General features: G+C 39.6%; 3 protein-coding genes across 3 annotated transcripts in view; 1 reads left to right on the forward strand and 2 right to left on the reverse strand.

The window, feature by feature from the left end:
- Positions 1-2,088, reverse strand: part of LOC134542702 (uncharacterized) — a 43,666-nt gene extending 41,578 nt beyond the window's left edge. The window contains exon 1 of the mRNA XM_063387169.1: positions 1,930-2,088. Coding sequence (XP_063243239.1) covers positions 1,930-2,088 — 159 coding nt within the window. The remainder of the gene's footprint in view (positions 1-1,929) is intronic.
- On the forward strand, positions 1,968-13,169 carry LOC134542608 (glutathione S-transferase 1-like). Its single transcript, XM_063386986.1, has 6 exons — positions 1,968-2,073; positions 7,327-7,501; positions 9,600-9,658; positions 10,434-10,575; positions 11,587-11,751; positions 12,632-13,169. Exons 2-6 carry the CDS (start codon positions 7,367-7,369, stop codon positions 12,776-12,778), a joined length of 648 nt encoding a protein of 215 aa, XP_063243056.1. The 5' UTR covers positions 1,968-2,073; positions 7,327-7,366; the 3' UTR covers positions 12,779-13,169.
- A 3,023-nt stretch (positions 13,170-16,192) lies between these two features.
- LOC134542574 (uncharacterized) overlaps positions 16,193-20,290 on the reverse strand; it is a 52,072-nt gene continuing 47,974 nt past the window's right edge. The window contains exons 6-7 of the mRNA XM_063386948.1: positions 19,074-19,260; positions 16,193-17,345 (exon numbers count right to left, since the gene is read on the reverse strand). Of these exons, the coding sequence (XP_063243018.1) occupies positions 16,377-17,345; positions 19,074-19,260 (1,156 nt within the window). The 3' untranslated portion in view covers positions 16,193-16,376. The remainder of the gene's footprint in view (positions 17,346-19,073; positions 19,261-20,290) is intronic.

The raw sequence follows: 20,290 nt of genomic DNA on the forward strand, positions 1-20,290 counted from the left end.
GAACTTCTCCTTTGTTGGGCAAAGATGGAGTTCTAGTACAGGCCAGCTCAAGGATGCATCATGAAGTATAAATATTTAAGGAACGAGAGATTATTTTGTCCAGAACAATAACTGAACCGTATGGTAGAAGGGGATTGTTATTAGAAAATGAGAACATGGGTCATGCTGGGTTTATGAGACAAGATAAAGTAATCCTTTCATAAGAAACATCATTCACCAATCAAGAATGATCTAAAAAAACTTATCTGCCACAAGTGTATCAACATAATAATTATCAATCAGATACCTCGTACATTAACTAATTTTGGATTGATATTACACCATGAACCATTTATGGACTGGAAAATTCGGTCGCACAGTCAAACATCACCATCCGTCTGTACTTCTAGACGTAGGGAAAAAAAGTTAAATTAATCTGTTTATAATTTCAATGGGAGGTGTTTAATAACGGCCTCTTTGAACTAAAATTAATTTACGTGAGTTTTTTAAAAGATAGTTTGTTGTAGATATAAAATTAAAAAAAAAAATTGTGTGATTACGAAGACAGTAATGATTTTCTTTTTATAAGTCCAACCGTTCGGCACCATTGAACATGTAATAACGCCCGCCAGCCTAAGATTGTAGAAACTACCTCAAAGAGCCAGTTCTTAACCTCGTGAAAGGGAACTTTAAATTATTATTTTTTCTTATCAGATTCCCTGCCCGAGGGGTTAGGGGTGGGGGGGAGTGGCCAATCAATGGTGCGTGACCGGGCCCTTCAAGGGAACCATTATTCCTCCTCGTGCGGCGGGCCAAGGACGTCAACAAAGCGGTCGCCATGGCGATGAGGTCCGTGAACCGACGGGTTGCGGGTCGCCCGACGCCGACAGTGTCGCGAGCGGAGCACGAGCGGCCGTCCAGGGGTCAGCTCCACGCCGAGGTCAAGCACCGTCAAGGTACCGCGTTTGTTAGGAATACACGTGGCTAAACAAACATCTGTGAAGTAGGGGCGGGAAAATATTCAGTTCATAAAACTGAAATTTACGTCCAAATATCTTTTTATTGGGCCAAAAAAAAATTTCTTTCAGTCAAGAAAAACATTCATTTGTTAGGTCAACAAAACACTGTTTGTTTGGTCATAAAAAACATTAATTTTATGATGTCTCTTTGTCTCGCCAAAAATACAGCTTTGTTGGGTCAAAAAATCTTTCCTTTTTTTGGTCAAATAAAAATACCACTTCTATGGGCTTACATACACAAAGAATTATTGGGTAATCAAGAAAAATGCTTTGTTGGGTCAACAAAATACCTTTATTTTGGCTTAACAAAAGTACAGTTTTGTTGGGTCAAAAAACATTAATTTGTTTGATCAACGAAAATACCACTATTAAGAGTCTGCAAATAAAAGATTTGTTGGGTCATTAAGAACAATGCTTTGTTGGGTCAACTCAACAAAACATCATTCTTCGGCTCAACAAAAATACAGTTTTTTTTTTGGGTCAACAAGTGATTGCTTTCTTTGGTCAACAAAACTTGCCTCTTTTTTGGAGTCATCAAGAATAATACTCCGTTGAGTCAACAAAACACCTTTCTTTTGGCTAAAAAAAAAAATACAGCTTTTTTTGGTCAACCAAACATGCTTTGTTTGGTCAACTAAATATAACACTTCTATGTGTCTACATACACAAAGCTTTGTTGGGTCATCAAGAACATTTCTTTGTTGGGTCATTAACAACACTGTTTGATGGGTCAACAAAATACATCTCGTTTGGCACCAAAAAAATACAGCTCTGTTGGGTAAACAAAACATTTATTTGTTTTTGGTCAGCAAAAATCTCACTTCTATGGGTGTACGAAACGAAACTTTGTTGAGTAATCAAGGAAAAGATGGTTTGTTTGGTGGACAGAACCTCCCTTCCAAGGAAGCGTCCAGCCATTGTCGGGACGCACGCAGGTTCCCGCGGCGCCCAAGGCCGGCACGCGAGCTGCGACTGCGATATAAGAGCCGCCCGCCGCCGCCCTGGGACAGTGCATCGACAACCTCGCCGTAGTGCAGGGCGCCGCGGCCCGCGGACACGACCACGAGGCAGACAGGTACGGCTCGCTCATTGGGCGATCCCAGCACTCCCTTGTGGACCACTGCACTCGTGGCTCAGCTCCGGCACTAGTCTGGACAGGATAGGACCTCCACCTGACCACGGGGTCACTGGGTGATTGAGGGGTCCCGGGGTAGGCACCAACATTGCTGATAACTAGGGACACCTGTATTTTGCGAATACATTTCTTGTCAAGGTATTTTACAAAACACTGTAGATTTTTCTCGTAATTATTGGCTGTGGTCGGTGAAGGCTGTTTTCCCGCACTTGACGGGGCCAATGAGGACGTAGTTACCGTACTGCTGCACGCCCGCAATTCGCCAAACCTCTAAGAAAAAAACTACAGTTATGTGTGAAATAGCCTGACACGAGATGTATTCGCGAAATACAGGTGTCCTTACTGATAACGTCCAAGAACTTAGGACGCAGCCAGTTGTCTGGTTAGCTGAGTGAGGCAGGGGGGGTGACGGCGGTGTCTATGCTGGGATGGGTAGCCTCAGCCTCTGGACATAGCCGGATCTCTAACACTTCTCTTGTTTCGCGTACACGACGTATCCGTATCCACGCCCTTGAGGACCCCAGGTCGGTAGGGCTAAACGTAAGAGGGCTGGGTCAACAACACAAAAGGTGGAGAAATCCCGTATTCAGTCGTAATTTACTCGTGGCTGTGATCACTTTCAAAACGGTCAGTGGAGTCCCCATTCCTTTAGGCGGCGATGCAGTTGGATAGGAGGCTCTCTGGGTTGTCTGAGAGGGATCACAGAGATGTGACAGACTTACATAAGCACCTTGTGGTGGTACTCTCAGGATGGGGAGCTTCTTAGAGTCAACCACAGGTGAGCTGAATGGGTTAAAGGGATTGGATGTAAACGATACTGGGCTGTGTTACCTCGGCCTCTCTCTTGTAACTCTTCCCCCAAACACCCCCCCCCCCAGTCGCAATTAAATGGTGTATCCATTTCCCATTGCCATGGGGCCACGCCAATTTTCAGTTCTGCATCTAACTGGACCCGCAAGAAATAATGTGTTACGCAATTCGTCTCTGAGGTTTCGTTGCCTTAAGAAGGTAGTGGGTATCTTAAATAATTTTCTTCCATTATTTCGTGTGTTTTATTATGATTTTAAATAAAGCTATAACTTAACGATGGCTAATTATATTCAAATGGTTATACAAACATAATAGGTGTTATAACTGATGGTTTTAAGAAACTTAAAGGCAAATTTCAATTTCAACGCTAGGATGAGCTCGACCATGTAATCTTAAGGTGTGCAGTTCTGAATTAACTGTTTGTTTGTAGATTATTCATGAAAGTCTTAATTTTTAAGATATAATTTTTAAAGAAATAAAAATTTGGTTTTCCAAAAATCATTGAAATCTGAGTTATTCAGTGTTTTGGGAAAATAATTTCTATATTGATTTATGAATGAAAATATAATAATTATGAGTATTATGGCAAAGGCTTCAACCAAATTTTTAATTTAAACTATAGGTTTCCAAAGTCATTTAGTAAACAATTATTTAATTACTCAAACCATTTGTTTACTATCATTTATTCTATTTAGATCACGATTATGGAAGTAAAATATTATAGGAAACGTACCCATTAAAACTCCCTACACAACCGTGAGACGTGAAACTCTTAGTCTCTTCTACATCACCTCATTATACCTACCAACAATATATACACATATACACATATATAATTTTGTTATATTTATATATATATATATATATATATATACATTTTTTCAAGACGTTGTATTAACTTTTTGTTACTCCCAATATTTTTTTAATGTGTCATCTTACGATAGCAGCATGTTTTGTAGTGGTTGTAGAACATTATCCAATGCTCATTTGTTTCAGCTCTTGAGGCTTAGTCGTATTATGTTTTCAACTTACGTTACTTACTCGTATTTTCTCGAGATGAACCTGCAGCCGAAGTTTTGTCAGTCGAATTCTGACTTAAATTGTGTGTAAATATATATATATATATATATATATATATATATATATATAAGATTAACGGTATATGTTCACTACAGGTACTCACAACGAGGCATTTTTAATTTTAGGTTTGACTTACATATTAATCCTCAAACGTTCGTGATTTGTTGATTGTTGTTAAATGTTTCGTTTAATACAGATCAAGAGCATCTGAGCCAGCAGAGTAAAGACGTCACATACACACAGAACATGGAATAACGGGCCACATTGCGAAGTTTAACGTGTACCACGGAAACTGGTGAACAAGTTTTCTTGAATCACCCAATATCCGCTAAAAACTGAGAGCATCGTTGTTTGTTCGTTTTGTTTGTACTGTGGTCAAGTGAATATTGTATTGGCCATTCTCACTTGTCGAAAGCGTTATGCGGTACATACGCAGCTTGAATGTTATGACACGACAGTACGTCGTTTGTGTCAAGCTCAGTTCCGTCTTCTGAGCAAGAAAATCGCGATGCCCTTGGTACGAATTCCGGCACTTAAAAAAACTGTTGCAATAATAGCGCGCACGTGCTCCTGGGTGGAAAAAAAACACTGGAGTGAGCAGTGATTCCCCTTTTCCTTCTGCAAGCACAATTAATTGCATGGTGATTGGCATTAGCTAGCCACGACGGCGAAATGTAACCCCAAACTAACAGCTACGCGAGTGATAACCGCTGAGCTAGCTGACTCCCAGAAACTGTAGATATTCTTCCTAAAAGTATCCAATGTAAATTTTTTTCCAAATCTATTGCTTGAAAATTTGACTGATGATATTTATCTCGTATTGAAGAATGATTATATTTTCTCTAGTAGATATGTATATTCTTTTTTCTCTGGTATGTAACTTGTCTTTTCTCTAGTACGCAGACTACAATTTTTTTTAAAATTTCAAATATCGCGTTATTTTTCCTATAAGTTAATTAAATATTTTACATACATGTAGCATTTAAGATAAATAATAAACTATTTGGTGAGTTTTATTTTGAATTTTCATTATACAAGTTGAGCGATAACGAAGCGGGATAAAAGAAAGAGCTGACATTATTTTAATAGCATCCACCTTAACGACAGACCTTCAAACACACTTCCTTCGGCGGCAATGCAATCAGTCGATACTGCGAGCGCGCGCACTTCTCATTGGTGCGGCTTTTTTTTTTTTTTTTTTTTTTTTTTTTTTGCAATATAAAAACTTCATGCATATTGCGATCACACCCCTGACTGGCAAACCATGTTTTACTACAAAAACTTCAGTCATCAGCTACTTCATTTATTCCACTTTGTCACCATTTGCTTATACATACATAATATTCAGACATGGTTGAGCCTAAATTTAATGGGCGGCAGGGAATGTCAAAACAAGTTATTTGAAAAAAGGTGAACACGTGTCTGTAAATGCGACTCTGCTAGGTTACCGGTGTGAACATAGGCGCGCGACTAGGCATCACTGCACTGGCCGAGAGGACTCCCGGTCGCAGCACCACCTCGTGGCGTTCACACGCCCCGCGCCAAGCAGGGGACGAGCCGGCCGCAGGCGTTTAGAGTCAGTCACACTTAGGGGCAGGCATTTAGAGTCAGTTAAACTTAGGGGCAGGCATTTTTCGCGAAAAAAAAAATGAAGGCTCATTAGACTGCAACAAGACATACCCGCACCAGCGATTACAGCCTTGTGATCGGCGGCCGTCTGCGAGAGACGTCGTTGCCTTATTTTTGACCGAGCCACTCAGGACGCGTTTGGTTCCGCAGTGGATTACTGTGATTGGTGTTGTAACGAAATACGTGTATCTGAAAGAAACTCTCCCAATCACGAAACACAGACGATATTACAGTGTTTTAACTTTCAGTAGGTCTCGGAATCTTTTCGCGAAATATGCATGCCCCTAATTATCAGCTTTGAATCTAACTGAAATATGTTTCCTCATACAAGTTTATCATTGGTACATGCACCAAATCGTCGGTCAAACGAGAAAATATTTCTTTCTTTTTCTAAATGCTGAAGTGTCGCAAATCTAATTTTTTTCCCCCCACAATTCGTTCCAGGATATGGAAAGGTGTGCAAGGTATGTAACAGACTAGGGCATTTTGGAATAGTGTGTAGATAAAACGTCAATTCCGTACATCAAGTGAATCAGCAAAGCGGGACAGTTGGGGTAAACAAAATGAGTGATCAGGACAGGGAATTTGACGGACAACAGAAATAGGACGGGAGTTAAGTACATGAGCAAGTATTGTTATTGTTAAAGAAAGTCAGGGTAGAGAACAAGGATGTCAAGTTAGCAATTCTGGAACTAAACAACACTCCGCTAGAGGGAAACTGGAAAACGCCAGCAGAAATGTTTGGTCGTCAACCAAACACCATGCTGAAAGTGGGTAGAGATAATCTGGAAGCACATCAGGCTGACAAGGCAAAGCTCATTAGCAGACAAAACAAACAACAGGAGTATTACAATAGGGGATCAAGAAGACTCAAGCCTTTCAAGCCAGGCGATAGTGTATTCTATAGCAGACAAGGGGATCAGGAAAGGACCATGGGGCAGGTACTGGGGTACTCCTCCAAAATACCACGATCTTATGTGATTATGACCCCTGAGGGCAAGCAGGTTGAAATAAATAGAGTTCACATACATAAAGGAACTAACAATTTCGAGTTCAGAGTTAAGAACAAGATCGATGAGGGGGGAGGAGGTGAGACAAACAGGCAGGCGAGGGGAAGAAGGGAAAGTATAGACGAGGACTTTAAAGGATGGGATCATGAGAGTAGGGAGTTTAAGGAAACAATACGGTGGGATCAACATAACAATCAGATGTTACACCACGATGACCGTCAGTTAGCCATGGCTCAACCTGCCACCACTCTCACAACACAAAGTGGACGTCATGTACATATACCTAAGTATTTGGAAGAGTACCTACTGTTAAGAAAGGGAGATGTAATAATATAGAAATACATGGATCGCCAGGAGGAAGTTGTGTAGCTAAGGTTGGCAAGAAAGGACAGTAAAAAAGATGGAAGCCAACAAGGAAGTGTGTTTTATATCATTGTATCTAATATACAGTATGATCTAAATAAAGAAGTAGCGAACAAAGAATATGAGGTCTTTTTAATTACTATAAATTGGAAGTACAATTGTAAACATAACAGACGGTACTAACACCACTCTGGTTACTTACGGGACGCGCCTCGTGTGCATGGACGGTGGACATAAGGCACAACCGCAGACGAGCCAGTCCTACCGAGTGCTGTATGTGCTGTGTGGCCAATGTGCGCAGCCGCACAACTGGCGGAAGCGGAGAGGACTCGAGCGCTGCCATGGACTTCTACTACTACGCGCCCAGCCCGCCGTGCCGAGCCGCCATGCTGGTGGCGCGCGCCGTGGGCCTGCAGCTCAACCTCAAGGTCATCGACCTGATGGTGGGGGAGCAGCTGGCCCCGGACTACGTCAAGGTGAGGCTCGACCCGCGTCCTCGCGTGTCTGCGTCCGGTGAAGCGAGGAGCCAAGCGTATCCCAAAATACCTGCTAAGTTTTGTGATGAAGCCAATGCCATAGGTTACCACGTATATATTTTTTAAAAAGCTGCAAAATATTTCCTATTAATTTTTCGAGTACAAATGTCCTCATAATGATTTTTAATTAGGGAGAGCCTCATTGGTAGAGACCTGTAAAATTCGCGGATTCATTTCGCGATAGGATAGAGTCCAAATACGTTTGACATTATTTTGCTTCAGTGATTGGGCCACAATTTATCTGAAGGACTCTGGGCCAATGAAAAATCTTTAACAGAAGAATTAGCGAATCACGATTATTCCAGTCAACAGGTGTTACAAGTCGGTAACCAATCAGCAGATGTAATTTGCACGAGTGCATAGAGGATCATGGAGTCTATCCTTTGGGGATTTAAAATCGCGAATTTTACAGGTCTCTACTCATTGGGTAAAAAAATACACGTTTGAAGCACGTAAACGTCTCCTTTATGATAATTTTTGGACTAAAGTCCTCTTGACACAACCCTGACAACCCTCAGCCAGTTATAAACTAGGAACATGAGTGGTTAGCCAATCACGTGTAACCCGCCAGAGGATGTGACCTTGTTATCGATCATCAAACATTCTAAAAAGGCAATTTGAGTCTGGCATGGAGCTCATTCGTCGATAACAAGATCATATATTTTGCTTCTGCTATTGGTTCACTGTATCTGGAGGACTGCGGGCAAATTGGATACCCTCAGTCAGAGAACTATCTAATCACAAGTTACCCAGTTGAAACGCCTCACAAGTCGGTAGCCAAATGAACATGTGATTTTTGCACCACGGACCAGTGTCATTTAACTCATCAGTGGTTGGTCAATTCTGTCACAAAACACTGATTTCCTATCAGTAGAGGCAGGCATTTTCCGCGGAATCTTAATCCCTATTAGACTGCAAGTTATACCCGCACCAGTGGTTTCTGCCTTATGATTGGCGGCCGTCTGCGAGAGAAGTCGTTGCCTTATTTGACCGAGCCACTCAGGATGCGTTTGCTTCCGCACTGGATTACTGTGATTGGTGTTTTAACGAAATACGTGTACCTGAAAGAAACTCACCCAATCACGAAACACAGACGATGGTACAGTGTTTTAACTTTCAATAGGTCTCGAAATCGTTTTCGCGAAATATATCAGCTTTGAATCTAACTGAAATATGTTTCCTCATGCAAGTTTATCATTGGTACGTGCATCAAATCGTCGGTCAAAAGAGAAAATATTTCTTTTGTTTCTAAATGCTGAAGTGTCGCAAATCTTATTTTTTTCCCCACAATTCGTTTGATTAAAAAAGTGAACATTTTTAGTTTGTGTGTCTTCACGTCCAGTTTCAGCCACGTCAACTTCCTGCAGTATGTCAATGTTCGTGGTAGTAGTTACCTAGCTGAACTTTTAATAGTGACAAAAGTTGTCACTGTTGACTTTTAAATGTTGCACGCGCATACAGGGTTGTATCTTCATGGCTTTTTCGATATTGTACGCGGTTTAAAACAGCGTGAAACGACAAACAATTCAGAGGTTTTCTTTCATATAAGTATGCACAGATAAATGTTTGTGCACACAGAAAGTCTAGTGCTGTTAAAAATTTAATGATGGAAAATTGCGTGTTACAATTTCTATTTATTTAAGTTATTTTTGAGCCACAATTATTTCGTGGGTTTATCACCAGGCTAGACTCGACTTGCCCATGTATAGAATGCTCGTTGGTCGATAACAAGGTTACACCTTTTGGTGGGTTAAACGTGATTGGGAAACTACTTCTTCTCCTTGTTTATAACTGGCTCAGGTAATCAAGGGCGTGTCCAAAGCACTGCAGTCTAATCATAAATGTTAGGCATGTATATTTATGCTTCAAGTCTATTCTGATACCTAATATTACCGCGGAATAATCGTGACTCCAACCATTATGTAACTATCTTATTAATTTAAGCTTAATTGTAAGTTAATTTGAAGATAATTGGCTTGAAATCACAGCTTCACGTCTTTCATGCGTTGTGAAGGACTGAGTATTATTTTTGTCGCAGATGAATCCTCAGCATACAATCCCAACCATCGATGATAATGGTTTTATACTTACTGAGAGGTAAGAACAACTTACTGTTACTAAAAAATATATACTTTATTTCTACATTTGTGTTTATTTATTTAACAGGTCCTTGAAGATTTTATTTTATTTGCAAATTCGTTTTTTATTTAATAAATTTTAAACTCTTCGTATGTATTAATGTAACATTAGTCCATTTTCACAGATAAATGATGTATTGAGTTAAAACCATTGTATAAATTCTATTAAGATATGTTAATGTTCTTAAAATATTTGATTCATTGTGAATTGAAAGTGTTAATTGAAAAGTCAATCACACGCTTCAAGAACTCTAAATTTTTTCAGTTCAACTTTTTTTATTAGATAAACATTAATTTTCACAGTGATGTTTGTTTATTTCTGGTTTGTTTTAATTTTCTGAGGATGTAACTTCATTAAAGCTTTTGGACAGTTAACAAAATTGTAAAATTATTTATTACATTTAAATATTTCAGGTATCTATTTTATTTTATCAAATTTTGTCAAATAAAAATTATTTAGTTTGATTTGGGGACACACTCAAATACCGATAAAACACTAAAGTTATTGCATTCAAGAATACAAAAACATGTCCGAAGCGAAAATCACTTAATGAACCGGAGAGCAGTCAATCCCTTGAACTACCAGATGGCCACGGTTGCAACATTTTGATGACGTCGTGTGGCATTTAAGGGATTGAATTTAAGAAACAATTGGATATGACATGAAGCATAATCTAATCGCGTGGGATGGCCATTAGTAACAGTGTCTGTTATTATCCACTTTTTCCATGCAGCCGAGCAATAATGGAATACTTCGTGGACAAGTATGCCAAAGATGATTCTTTGTGTCCAAAAGATCCGCAGAAAAGAGCAAGAGTCCACCAAATGTTGTTCTTTGACGCCTCAACATTATTTCAACGAGTTTTAGATTATTTCGTAAGTATTGGCATTTTGCCAGTTTTCTTAAAGTTTGCAAACAACAAATTTTCAATTTTTTTCAACCTTGTTATATTGCTGGCAGTTACAAAGAAAATTGTTAATTTGATTTTTCACTTAAAAAAACTTTTTTTCAATAACTAAATTTAATTATGTGCACGTAGAACTTAGCGAAATATTATTTAGTAATGACCATAAATTCGTTTTGTTTTCATATGTAACTACATTATATACATAACCATTCTACAATACTTTTGCGAACATATGCATGGATAATATTAAGGTATTTGTACTCCTATCTTTTGGGTTATACTGTAAAAAAAACTTCATTACGGGCTCAACTCATGCTGAAAATTTTTTTGTATGTGAACCAAAGGTCAAATAAATACTTTATAAGAAAATAATTTTTGGTCATATTACCAAGTAGGTACATCGGAAACTACATATAGTTAATATCAAAAGGTAAAATATGAAGAACCTTGAAATTTGGACTTAAAATAGCAAAGATAAAATTAAATAGTGTAACGACCCCTATAATGTGTCAATGTTAGCATCTGTTGAAGATGTTTAAAGTTATTTGATATTGTAAATACTTAAATTTGAAATGAAAACTCGATCTTCCTCTTTAACAGTACTCGTTGTACGTACACAAGTAGGAGAAGGCATTTTTCGCGAAAAGATCTGATCACTTATTAGACTGCAACAAGGTATACCCACACCTGTGGTTTCTTCCTTGTGATTGGCAGCCGTCTGCGAGAGAAGTCGTTGCCTTATTTGACCGAGCCACTCAGGACGTGTTTGCTTCCACACTGGATTACTGTGATTGGTTGTTGTTCCAATCGTCATGTACCTGGGGAGAAACTCACCCATTCACGAAACACAGCGTTTTAACTTTCATCTAGTCTCGAAATCTTTTCGCGAGATCTGCACGCCCCTATGCATAAGTCGACATTCCTCGACGCTCTCGACTAGCACCAGCACAAGGGAACAGCTCGCGCGTCTGCGTTCCAGTACCCTGTCATGAAGAAGCAGATGGCGCCGTCGCCGGAAGCTCTGGCGAAGGTGGAGGAGGGCCTGGGCTTCTTCAATGGCTTCCTCGAGGGTCGCAGCTGGGCCGCGGGCGACGACATCTCCATAGCCGACTACACCTTGGCCGTGACGACGGCCACCATCGAGGTGGGTCCGGCTCGCGGCCTGGCGCTGTCCGAGATGAGAGATGGTGGCCCCAGCCGCTGGTCGTTGCCGAAGAGGCATTTTCACCCAATTGCCCTGCTTTTAAATTTGTTCACACAATTAATAACAGTGAAATTTTAGTGCCACTGCCTAAAGTCCCATAGTTGTACGCATTACTACGAAAACCTGGCACATTAGCCCACTACCTGATTGCATACACGACGAGGCACTTGTTATTTGGCCTAGCTGCTGTCGCCTCTCTCTGCCAAATGTTAAACTAGCTTTATCAGCTGTGACATATGCTTGCATGTCTTGCGTGTGTATGTTCTGATTGCACGAATTTTCCCGTCTATCCTTCATCTAGGTCGCAGATGTGTGGTTTTATGTGAACAATCGCGTAAAGTAAATTCCTTATATTTACTTTAAATCTTAGGTATGATAATTTACGAATGAGTGAGTCTCTTTTGTATTACACCGAAGTTTGGTTTAGCGTATGAGTCACCTCTCCCTCTTCTTTCGTGTAGAGGTATAAGTTATTCATAGAAGAATTGAACATAGACTGCAGTTCGAAAGTCTGAAACCCTCAGACAAATATTCTATCATATAAACTATTGGTTTTTTCGAATGCCCACTTAAAGGACCATTATGCCTAAAGGGTCCTTGAAAAAAGAATTTTAAAGGGTGTCGGCTATTTTGGTTAACCTCCCGAATATATTCAAGGATTCTTACAGAATCGCTAATGCAGCCTTTCGTGACAGGACGAGTCTTATCCCGTCCTTTCACGCATCCTTCTGGTCTTTGAGGAGTTCGTGGCGCTATAGTTAAGTAAAATTGTAACGACAGTCTTTTGTTTAGCCAGATTGTATTTGTTTCTCTGTTTCAGGCCGTTGGTATTGACATTTCCAAATACCCTAAAGTGGACATCTGGTTCACCAAAGCCAAAGCGGCAATTCCAGGATTCGATGAGATCAACAGCGTTGGGGTGCAGCTCTTCAAAGACGTCATGAGTTCTGCAACGAAGAAAGAATAGTCAAGTGTTTTAATTTTTTTATTATTTGTGTTATTGTTTGAAGCCACAATCTTTCAGCTATGCATGTATATTGCTATTTAAAAAAAAATTAACAAAATTGTATGTTACCTATTACGATAAATCAAAACCTATGTTAATTTTTTCATTACGATTTTTACCCGTTATTAGTATTACATATCAATTTTACAACTCACATCTAAGATATTTAAACACTTGTTTTCTTCAGTAAACGTCTAGAAACCCGACCTACGTATAAAAATCTTACTATGAGAGCGAAATATTATTTTCTCAATTCCGCTTTTATCCTTTTATTTGGTCTTCTAAGAAGACATGCGTATAGTATAGAGTGATAGCACGTCACATTTATTAAACATTAAATAAGTACAAGAACCTTTTGCATTTATTCATTTCAACCCAGTACAATTTTGCCCCATTTCCTGAAAAGAGAAAGAAACAAGCGAATGATAAATCAATTTGAAATGAAACATGTCAGATCAGTCATGAAACCACGACCTGGCCAAGAAAAGGACAATTGTGTGTTATTATTTATGATGTGTTGATGGTTAAGAGTCCTGCTTGTAGGCTAAGTGATGACGGCATTCGCAGGGCAGTGGATGCCAGCCGGTGTTCTGGGGTTCGAATCCCGGGTACTGCATGGATGTAAGTCTGTGTACGTCCAAACAATTATCCTAGCTTGGCACCATCACGAACTGTTGTTAACTATTGTTAATAAGGGTTGTTAATGTGTTTTCTCATTGGTGATGAAAATTTACAAACAATGTAATACTTATCTAAAAAAAAAATGATTAGACATCTTGCCTTGTGAGCCAAATGTTTGGGGTTCGAATCCCTGTCATGTCGGTTATTTATCACAAGTGTAAAATTTACATTCTGTGGCCAGGGCTGGTTGATGTGTTTCCCCTTCACCTTCATACTGCGGAAGGCAATGGCAACCCCTCGTAGAATCAATCTGACACCCCAGATGTGCCGTCGCTTCCAATACCGCGCACGAACACGTTTATCAATAAGTCACAATTATAATCAACTTTTCGGATTCTGAGTATTCAGTACAAGTTTCTATAGGGATATAAATTAATGCATAAATCAGCATACCCATTTATAACTCAAAATATGTAATTAATTTAGTGGTGAACTTACGAAAATGCACTAACTGCATCGACAAAAGCTCCATACTTTCAGGATTCAGTTTCACATGTCATGTTGATTTTGTGGTTTCTTAAGTGAAACATTTTTACAGCCGGTAGAGTAACATCAGAATATAATACCAGTGTAACGGAAGGGAATAGGTAACGGAGTTAACTTGTGTAACGATGTAGCGAATATTGCTCAAGGGCACGATTTGGAAAAAAAATTAATTGAAACATCTTTGCAGCCGGTTATAGATGGCAGCAGCAGCAATTTAATTCGAATACTTGCCAATTCTTTTGTAAACGTTTACAAACTTTCTCATACTTTTGAATATTTTGCATACTTTGGCATACCTTCGTCTATTTTGCTTGATTTTTCAACTCGTAATCCTCAAATCAAAAATTGTAATCGCTGAGTTTGGATCTGTTGTTAGCATTAGAATTGTGACAATTTTTATAGACATTTCCAATAGGGTTATTTTAGCTATCATAAGCCCATTAAATCACGCTTGGATTCCAGACAGTAGTAAATAAATGTTTATTTCCAACGCATGATTACGCTTGTTTCAAATACTAGAGAAACCCTTACATTTTTCTCTCTCTCATCTTTGAAGTTTCACTTCTTAAACGCATGGCAGCTACATGCCCATGTGTTTTTTTTTGTTGTTGTTAAATCGTTGATTATCATGAAGATGAGATCTTTTTTCATGTATTTCCCAACCATGAAAACCCAGAAAATGAACTTCTACTTACACAATTCGGTAGAATATTTAATAATGAATATAAGCCAGAATTTTTAGAAAAAATAAACTGCCTTTTTATATAGTGTATCAATCGTATAAAATAATTGTCCTCGATAGAACATAATGGCATAGAAATGCGATAGCACGATAAGTATGTGTAGCAGAGACATAAAGAAAAACAATATGAAATCTATATTTACAATTAGGCAAGTGCCTAATGACTACCTCGTTTCCTGGCTGAAATACATAAGATTTTCATTTCAAAAATTGGGTAAATTACAAATTTTTAACTAAACGTTATTTTTATCACCTATGAATAATTCTCAACTCCAGTCCTATGAAATAAAATTCCACGTGCAACGTACAAGTACATAAATTTAAAAAAAAATAATGCGACAGATTGGGCAGGTCAGAGCTAACAATATAACTTGAAAAAGTTAATTTTGTGACGACGACAACATTTAAGCAACACATCAACGAAGTGTACTCGTGATAAACGAACTCATTGATCATTGACTATGACGCACGTCTTTTAAGTTTGCAGGATTAACTGATAAACACTTCATAGCATGGTCGTATTTTCGTCAAGCTTAAATATAACTTAATTGTCTATTAGTTGCTAGGTTATAATGGTTTGTTTTTCAGTTTTCGTGATAAAAATAAATATCTAGGGCGGAATATTCGTCGATTAGTCTTTAAAGAAAATATGTAAAAACAAAATTCACGAACAGAGTGTGTTCAGAAATTTTACTGTTTCAACCTAAGTTCTTTGAGAGCACTCAACCTAAATACTTGACTATTTTAACGTAACGATAGATAAGTTTTGATTGGTTGCATAGTTTCATAAGTAACTTGCAATGAAAAGGGCTCATATCTTTGAATATAAAAATGTGTTTTACGTAGCATCCAATATAAATACAAACGATTAAAGTAATAAAGATAAAATAATTAATTTCAAATTGATCCCAAAAATAGTTGAACATCATATATTTCAGTTAGATTAATTGGTTTACCTATTGGCTTCTTTAACTCAAAACTCAGTATGTAAGAGTTTACAGTTAGTTCTCAATTAGAGACCCAGGTAATAAATTTTATTTTTAAAAATCATATTTCATTGTGTCATAGACGGCACTCCCCTCCCCTCTTATTCAAGCTGCTACTTCATAACTACATGGAAGAGAATTCTCTCAGATTGTCTCATTTCGTTAGAGAGGGAACAAAAAAAGTGAGAGAGTACTCTGTTGAAACTCAACAGTGCTATCTTACAAACTCAACACTCACCCCTTATTTTTTTTACAACTTCAGCTTGATGTTTTTGTTGGTTAGTGTAATGCTATGTTCAGCAAAGAAATAATATTTAATTGTAAGACTATATATATATTGCTTATATATTACTTATACATTTTATATATATTATACATATTATATAACATATATAAAATAATATAATTATATACATAATTATATATATATATTATATAAAATATATAATATATATTACTTATACAAAAACGAAGTAATTACATATTGGTTAGGAAAATCAAAATTATATTTTTTATTGTATGGCTTCTTAACCTGTTCTACAATATGTTATACAAATGTAAAAAAACTAAGTAAACAAGTTTTAAGGAAACACATTCCATTAAATAATGATGCCTTAAATTTCCCTGAAACACCATCAAAGCGTGCATTTTCACACCACATAGCTCATCGTTTGTGATTTTTGCTTATTTTGTTAGTGAGCATGCTGCGGACAGATGAACAACTTTTGCTGAACGTAGATTTTGTAATCACGTTACCTAACCATCTACGAACGGGATTTCTGTCTCTATCGGATACCAGATTGCCCTGATTCCTCACACTCTCAGTCTCTGTGTCGTTGGGTGATCGCGTCGCCGAGAAGAAAGCAGGAACTTCTTCAAGCGTCGAAGCATCAGTTGCATCCGCTGCAGTTTCGCTGCGGCTCAGTTGACGGTCATCTCGTCGGAAGTCGCTGCCCAAGTTCCGAGGATCGACTTTGCGACGGACGCTAATCTCGACGTCGACGTCGATCTTCTCGCATCCCCCATCGATCACGTTCACGCTGATCTTGAAAACGTGTTTGGAGGTCTCGCCGATCCTGACCTCAGTTATTCTACGCGACGTCGCGGCGTCGCTTTCGTCGCACGCGCTGAAGAACTCGCTCGAACTTTGTTCGCTCGCGCTCGTCAGGGAGACGAAACTCGCAGTCGGGTCGTCGGAGTCATTTCCCGCCAGTTCCTCGACGGGACACGTTACGTCAGCGATCTGGGGCTCCCGTTCTTTCAGGAGAGTCCTGCCATTGTTGACGCAAGTGCGCGAAGGCATTGAGTCATCCGTGCTGCCTTTCGTAGTTCGAATGTCATGACGGGGTTCTTGGCCATCTTCAGGGCTGCTGCACTGAACTGCTTTATCGCACGTGTTCCTTGCCGGAGAGGTCTCGGCAGCTGGAGCAGGGGAAAGGGTCCGTGTGCAGTTTGCTCCGCCCAGAGTTAGCGTGTCCCCGGGGTCGTGGGGTCGTCCCACTGACGTCGCCCTGGTCGGCGAGACACCGTGCGGACGGGTGGCAGCCTGAACAGGGCTGCCGACCAGAAGCTCCTCGATCTTCGGCCAGTCGAGGCACAGTATCGTGAGGAGGGGACATATCGCTCTGCCTTCCTGCAACACGTTCAGGTAAACATTATACTAGGGGCAAGTGTTGGTTTATGCGTACATTACCAGGTTTAACAACGTTACTAAGCATTCACTGGGAGAAATGTTTGTTTGCCTCAACAAAATATTAGTTTTTTTTTTGTCGTCAAATAAATATACTTTGTTAATTCAAAGAAATATTTTGGAGCAGTAAAGATTTTTATGATACAACAAATGATTTGCTCAAATAAACTGTACCTATATTTTATGTGTAACGAATAAATTTTGTTACTAACCAAATTTGGTTAGGCCAACAGAGATTTTATTACAGAAAGTGAACAATTGTTTCGTCATATATAAAAAAAATTGATTCAAACAAAAACTTGTACAATTGTATGAAAAAAAATTATTTTATACAAATATAGTTTATCTCCTTGGTGATACCATGACAAATCACCATATGTCTCCAGCTTGACAGTCTTAGAGTTTTTTTAAACGTCGACAGAATGATTTCAGGTGTCTTAAAGGAAGCTGTGCCAAATTTTAATGGCCTAGCTCAAACGGTTACAGCACCAGAACCCAGTTTTTAAATGGCTGTGGACAGCACAGAAGAGATTCACGTAAATTCTGTCAAGTTTGATATACCTACACTTAAGCAAGACAACGTGCGGAGTTTGGGCATTCTAGATCATCTTTCTGTAGAGATTGCAGAAATTCCTTATTTGAAAAGATGACTCTAGTAGATTATTTACAGTTGACTTTTGAAGTTACAAAACAAATCGCTTTAACTCAAATTTTAGTCATGATTTTACAATATAATATTTAATGAAACAGTCTTTCCAGGAATTGACATCTTAAGATTTTATATATCACCTACATGACTAAAAAATGATGTAGTAAGCTTGATTACAAGTTGATGGAGACTGTACCAAGTAAATAACGTGAAAATTGGTCTCGTGAATTTGCCCGTTACCGATGTTATATGATTACACATCACTGACGAGTAATGAAAGACTTGCTCACAAATTTTTTTTTGTGTTGTTATTGGTGTCTTGTCCTGAGGCGTGTCAAATCTTCCTAATGCGTAGGGGCATGCATATTTCGCGAAAAGATTCTGAGACCTACTGAAAGTTAAAACACTGTACCATCGTCTGTGTTTCGTGATTGGGTGAGTTTCTTTCAGGTACACGTATTTCGTTACAACACCAATCATAGTAATGCAGTGCGGAAGCAAACGCGTCCTGCGTGGCTCGGTCAAATAAGGCCACGACTTTTCTCGCGACGGCCGCCAATCACAAGGCAGAAACCGCTTGTCGGGTATATTTTGTTGCAGTCTAATAGGCGTTCAGATTTTTTTCGCGAAAAATTCCTGCCCCAACTAATGCGTTCTAATGAAAACGCAGTTCAAGTGTACCATGGTTTGCAGTCCGGCCTCTCTCCAAATAACGCGAGTTTTTGCAGGTCTCTGCTGATTGTATACGGCTAGGGACCCGGATATTTCGCGGATTAGTCTAGCCTCAGGGTAGAATTCAAAGTCATAGGTGTGCTCAATCCATGATTGAACAATTTTATCCTTGCTAATTGACACTATCTGATTCGCCAACTTCTCTGCTAGCTGGGCACCGTTGGCTCACGGTCGCACAGGGACGTGTGCAAATAACTGCGGTCCAATCATGTACGAGAATGTGAAGGTTTTCATTCCAACTTGCGACTAGACGAATGCGCGGAATTCCCGTACATCTATGCATGACGTGCCTTTGTCGTGGAGCCGGGGAAGTAGGGCCTCGCGCACAGAGAGTCCGCGAAGTACTCGACCAGGGCAACCACGCGCCGCTTGCGTCGTCCGGCGGACACCCCGCCGGGCCCAGCCGCCAGGTCTCTGACGAGCCTCACCAGCCTGGCCAGCACCGCGTGTTCCTCCGAGGGCAGCGCTGACACTCGCCTGGACCACAGAGTCGCTCGCTGGAGCGTCTAGGTCTCCTCGTCCGAGCGGTGGCCCCAATACCCTCCCGATCAACAAAAGGGAGCGATCCCTAACAGTTCTGTTTTTCTTAAAGCTCTGGAATGTATATGATAAGCGAACTGGAACGATACTCCCACCCTACCCTATTAGGGCGCATATGTGGGATGGGAACTTGAGAATGCCGGCTGGCCGTAAGGTCGGAGTAATCCTCGTCCGAGCGGCGACCGTGACATTGACATGGCGGAGGAATGAAGATGAAGTTATAATGTTAGTTCCTCGCGTACTTTCAAGAACCTCCACCGGGTGTTCCATGGCTTAAAAATAACAGGTATGAGCCAATAGAATCCTCAAATACAATCAAATCATTAGTATCCGAAGGATTCGATTTTCGAGGAAAAAAGGATTCCAAGAAGAAAAAAATTAGAGGAAATAAGGTAAGTAAAGATCGCCGGCTTTCGCGCCCATTGTCTGGATTTTCTTGGCTTCTGGGTTGTAGCCGCGCCGAAGGCGAAGATATCACAGACGTTTCGGTCGACTTTGCAATCGTTTAGATGCTCATTCTTTTTCTCTTGATGTGGCTTCGTGGATTTCTTAATTTCAGATTTTGAGTAGCCATTTGCTTGAAGAACCGTTGTTAGATGTTTAAACTCTTCCTCAATATTGTCTTCTTCGCAAATGTCTCTAGCTCAGTTGACCAGTTATACGGGGATGGAAATAAATAGTTATCTTCTGAGATGGTGGGTGTTGTGAACTCGCCTGCAGATACCGGTCTGTGTGGGTTGGTTTTCTGTTGACAACATGGCCGAAGTGGTTATACACTCCTCTTATGACCAAGACATCCATAAAAGGCAATTTTCCTTATAATTCCACCTCCATGGTGAATTGTATGTTTGGATGGATGCTGTTCAGGTATTTAAGGAAGACTTGCAGCTTCTCTTTACCATGGTTACATTTCACAAAGATGTCATCTACCTACCTGTACCAGCTCTTGGGTTTAAGCTGACTGATA

The sequence above is a fragment of the Bacillus rossius genome (genome assembly GCF_032445375.1).
Source record: "Bacillus rossius redtenbacheri isolate Brsri chromosome 9 unlocalized genomic scaffold, Brsri_v3 Brsri_v3_scf9_1, whole genome shotgun sequence".
In the NCBI taxonomy this organism is placed as follows: Eukaryota; Metazoa; Arthropoda; class Insecta; order Phasmatodea; family Bacillidae; genus Bacillus; species Bacillus rossius.

What these genes read in the sequence shown, in the direction of transcription:
- LOC134542608 (XM_063386986.1), top strand. Translation starts at nt 7,367, where the DNA reads ATGGACTTCTACTACTACGCGCCCAGCCCGCCGTGCCGAGCCGCCATG. An exon ending in GGTTTTATACTTACTGAGAG is followed by an intron (nt 9,659 to 10,433) that starts GTAAGAACAACT and finishes TTTTCCATGCAG; the next exon opens with CCGAGCAATAATGGAATACT. An exon ending in TGACGACGGCCACCATCGAG is followed by an intron (nt 11,752 to 12,631) that starts GTGGGTCCGGCT and finishes TCTCTGTTTCAG; the next exon opens with GCCGTTGGTATTGACATTTC.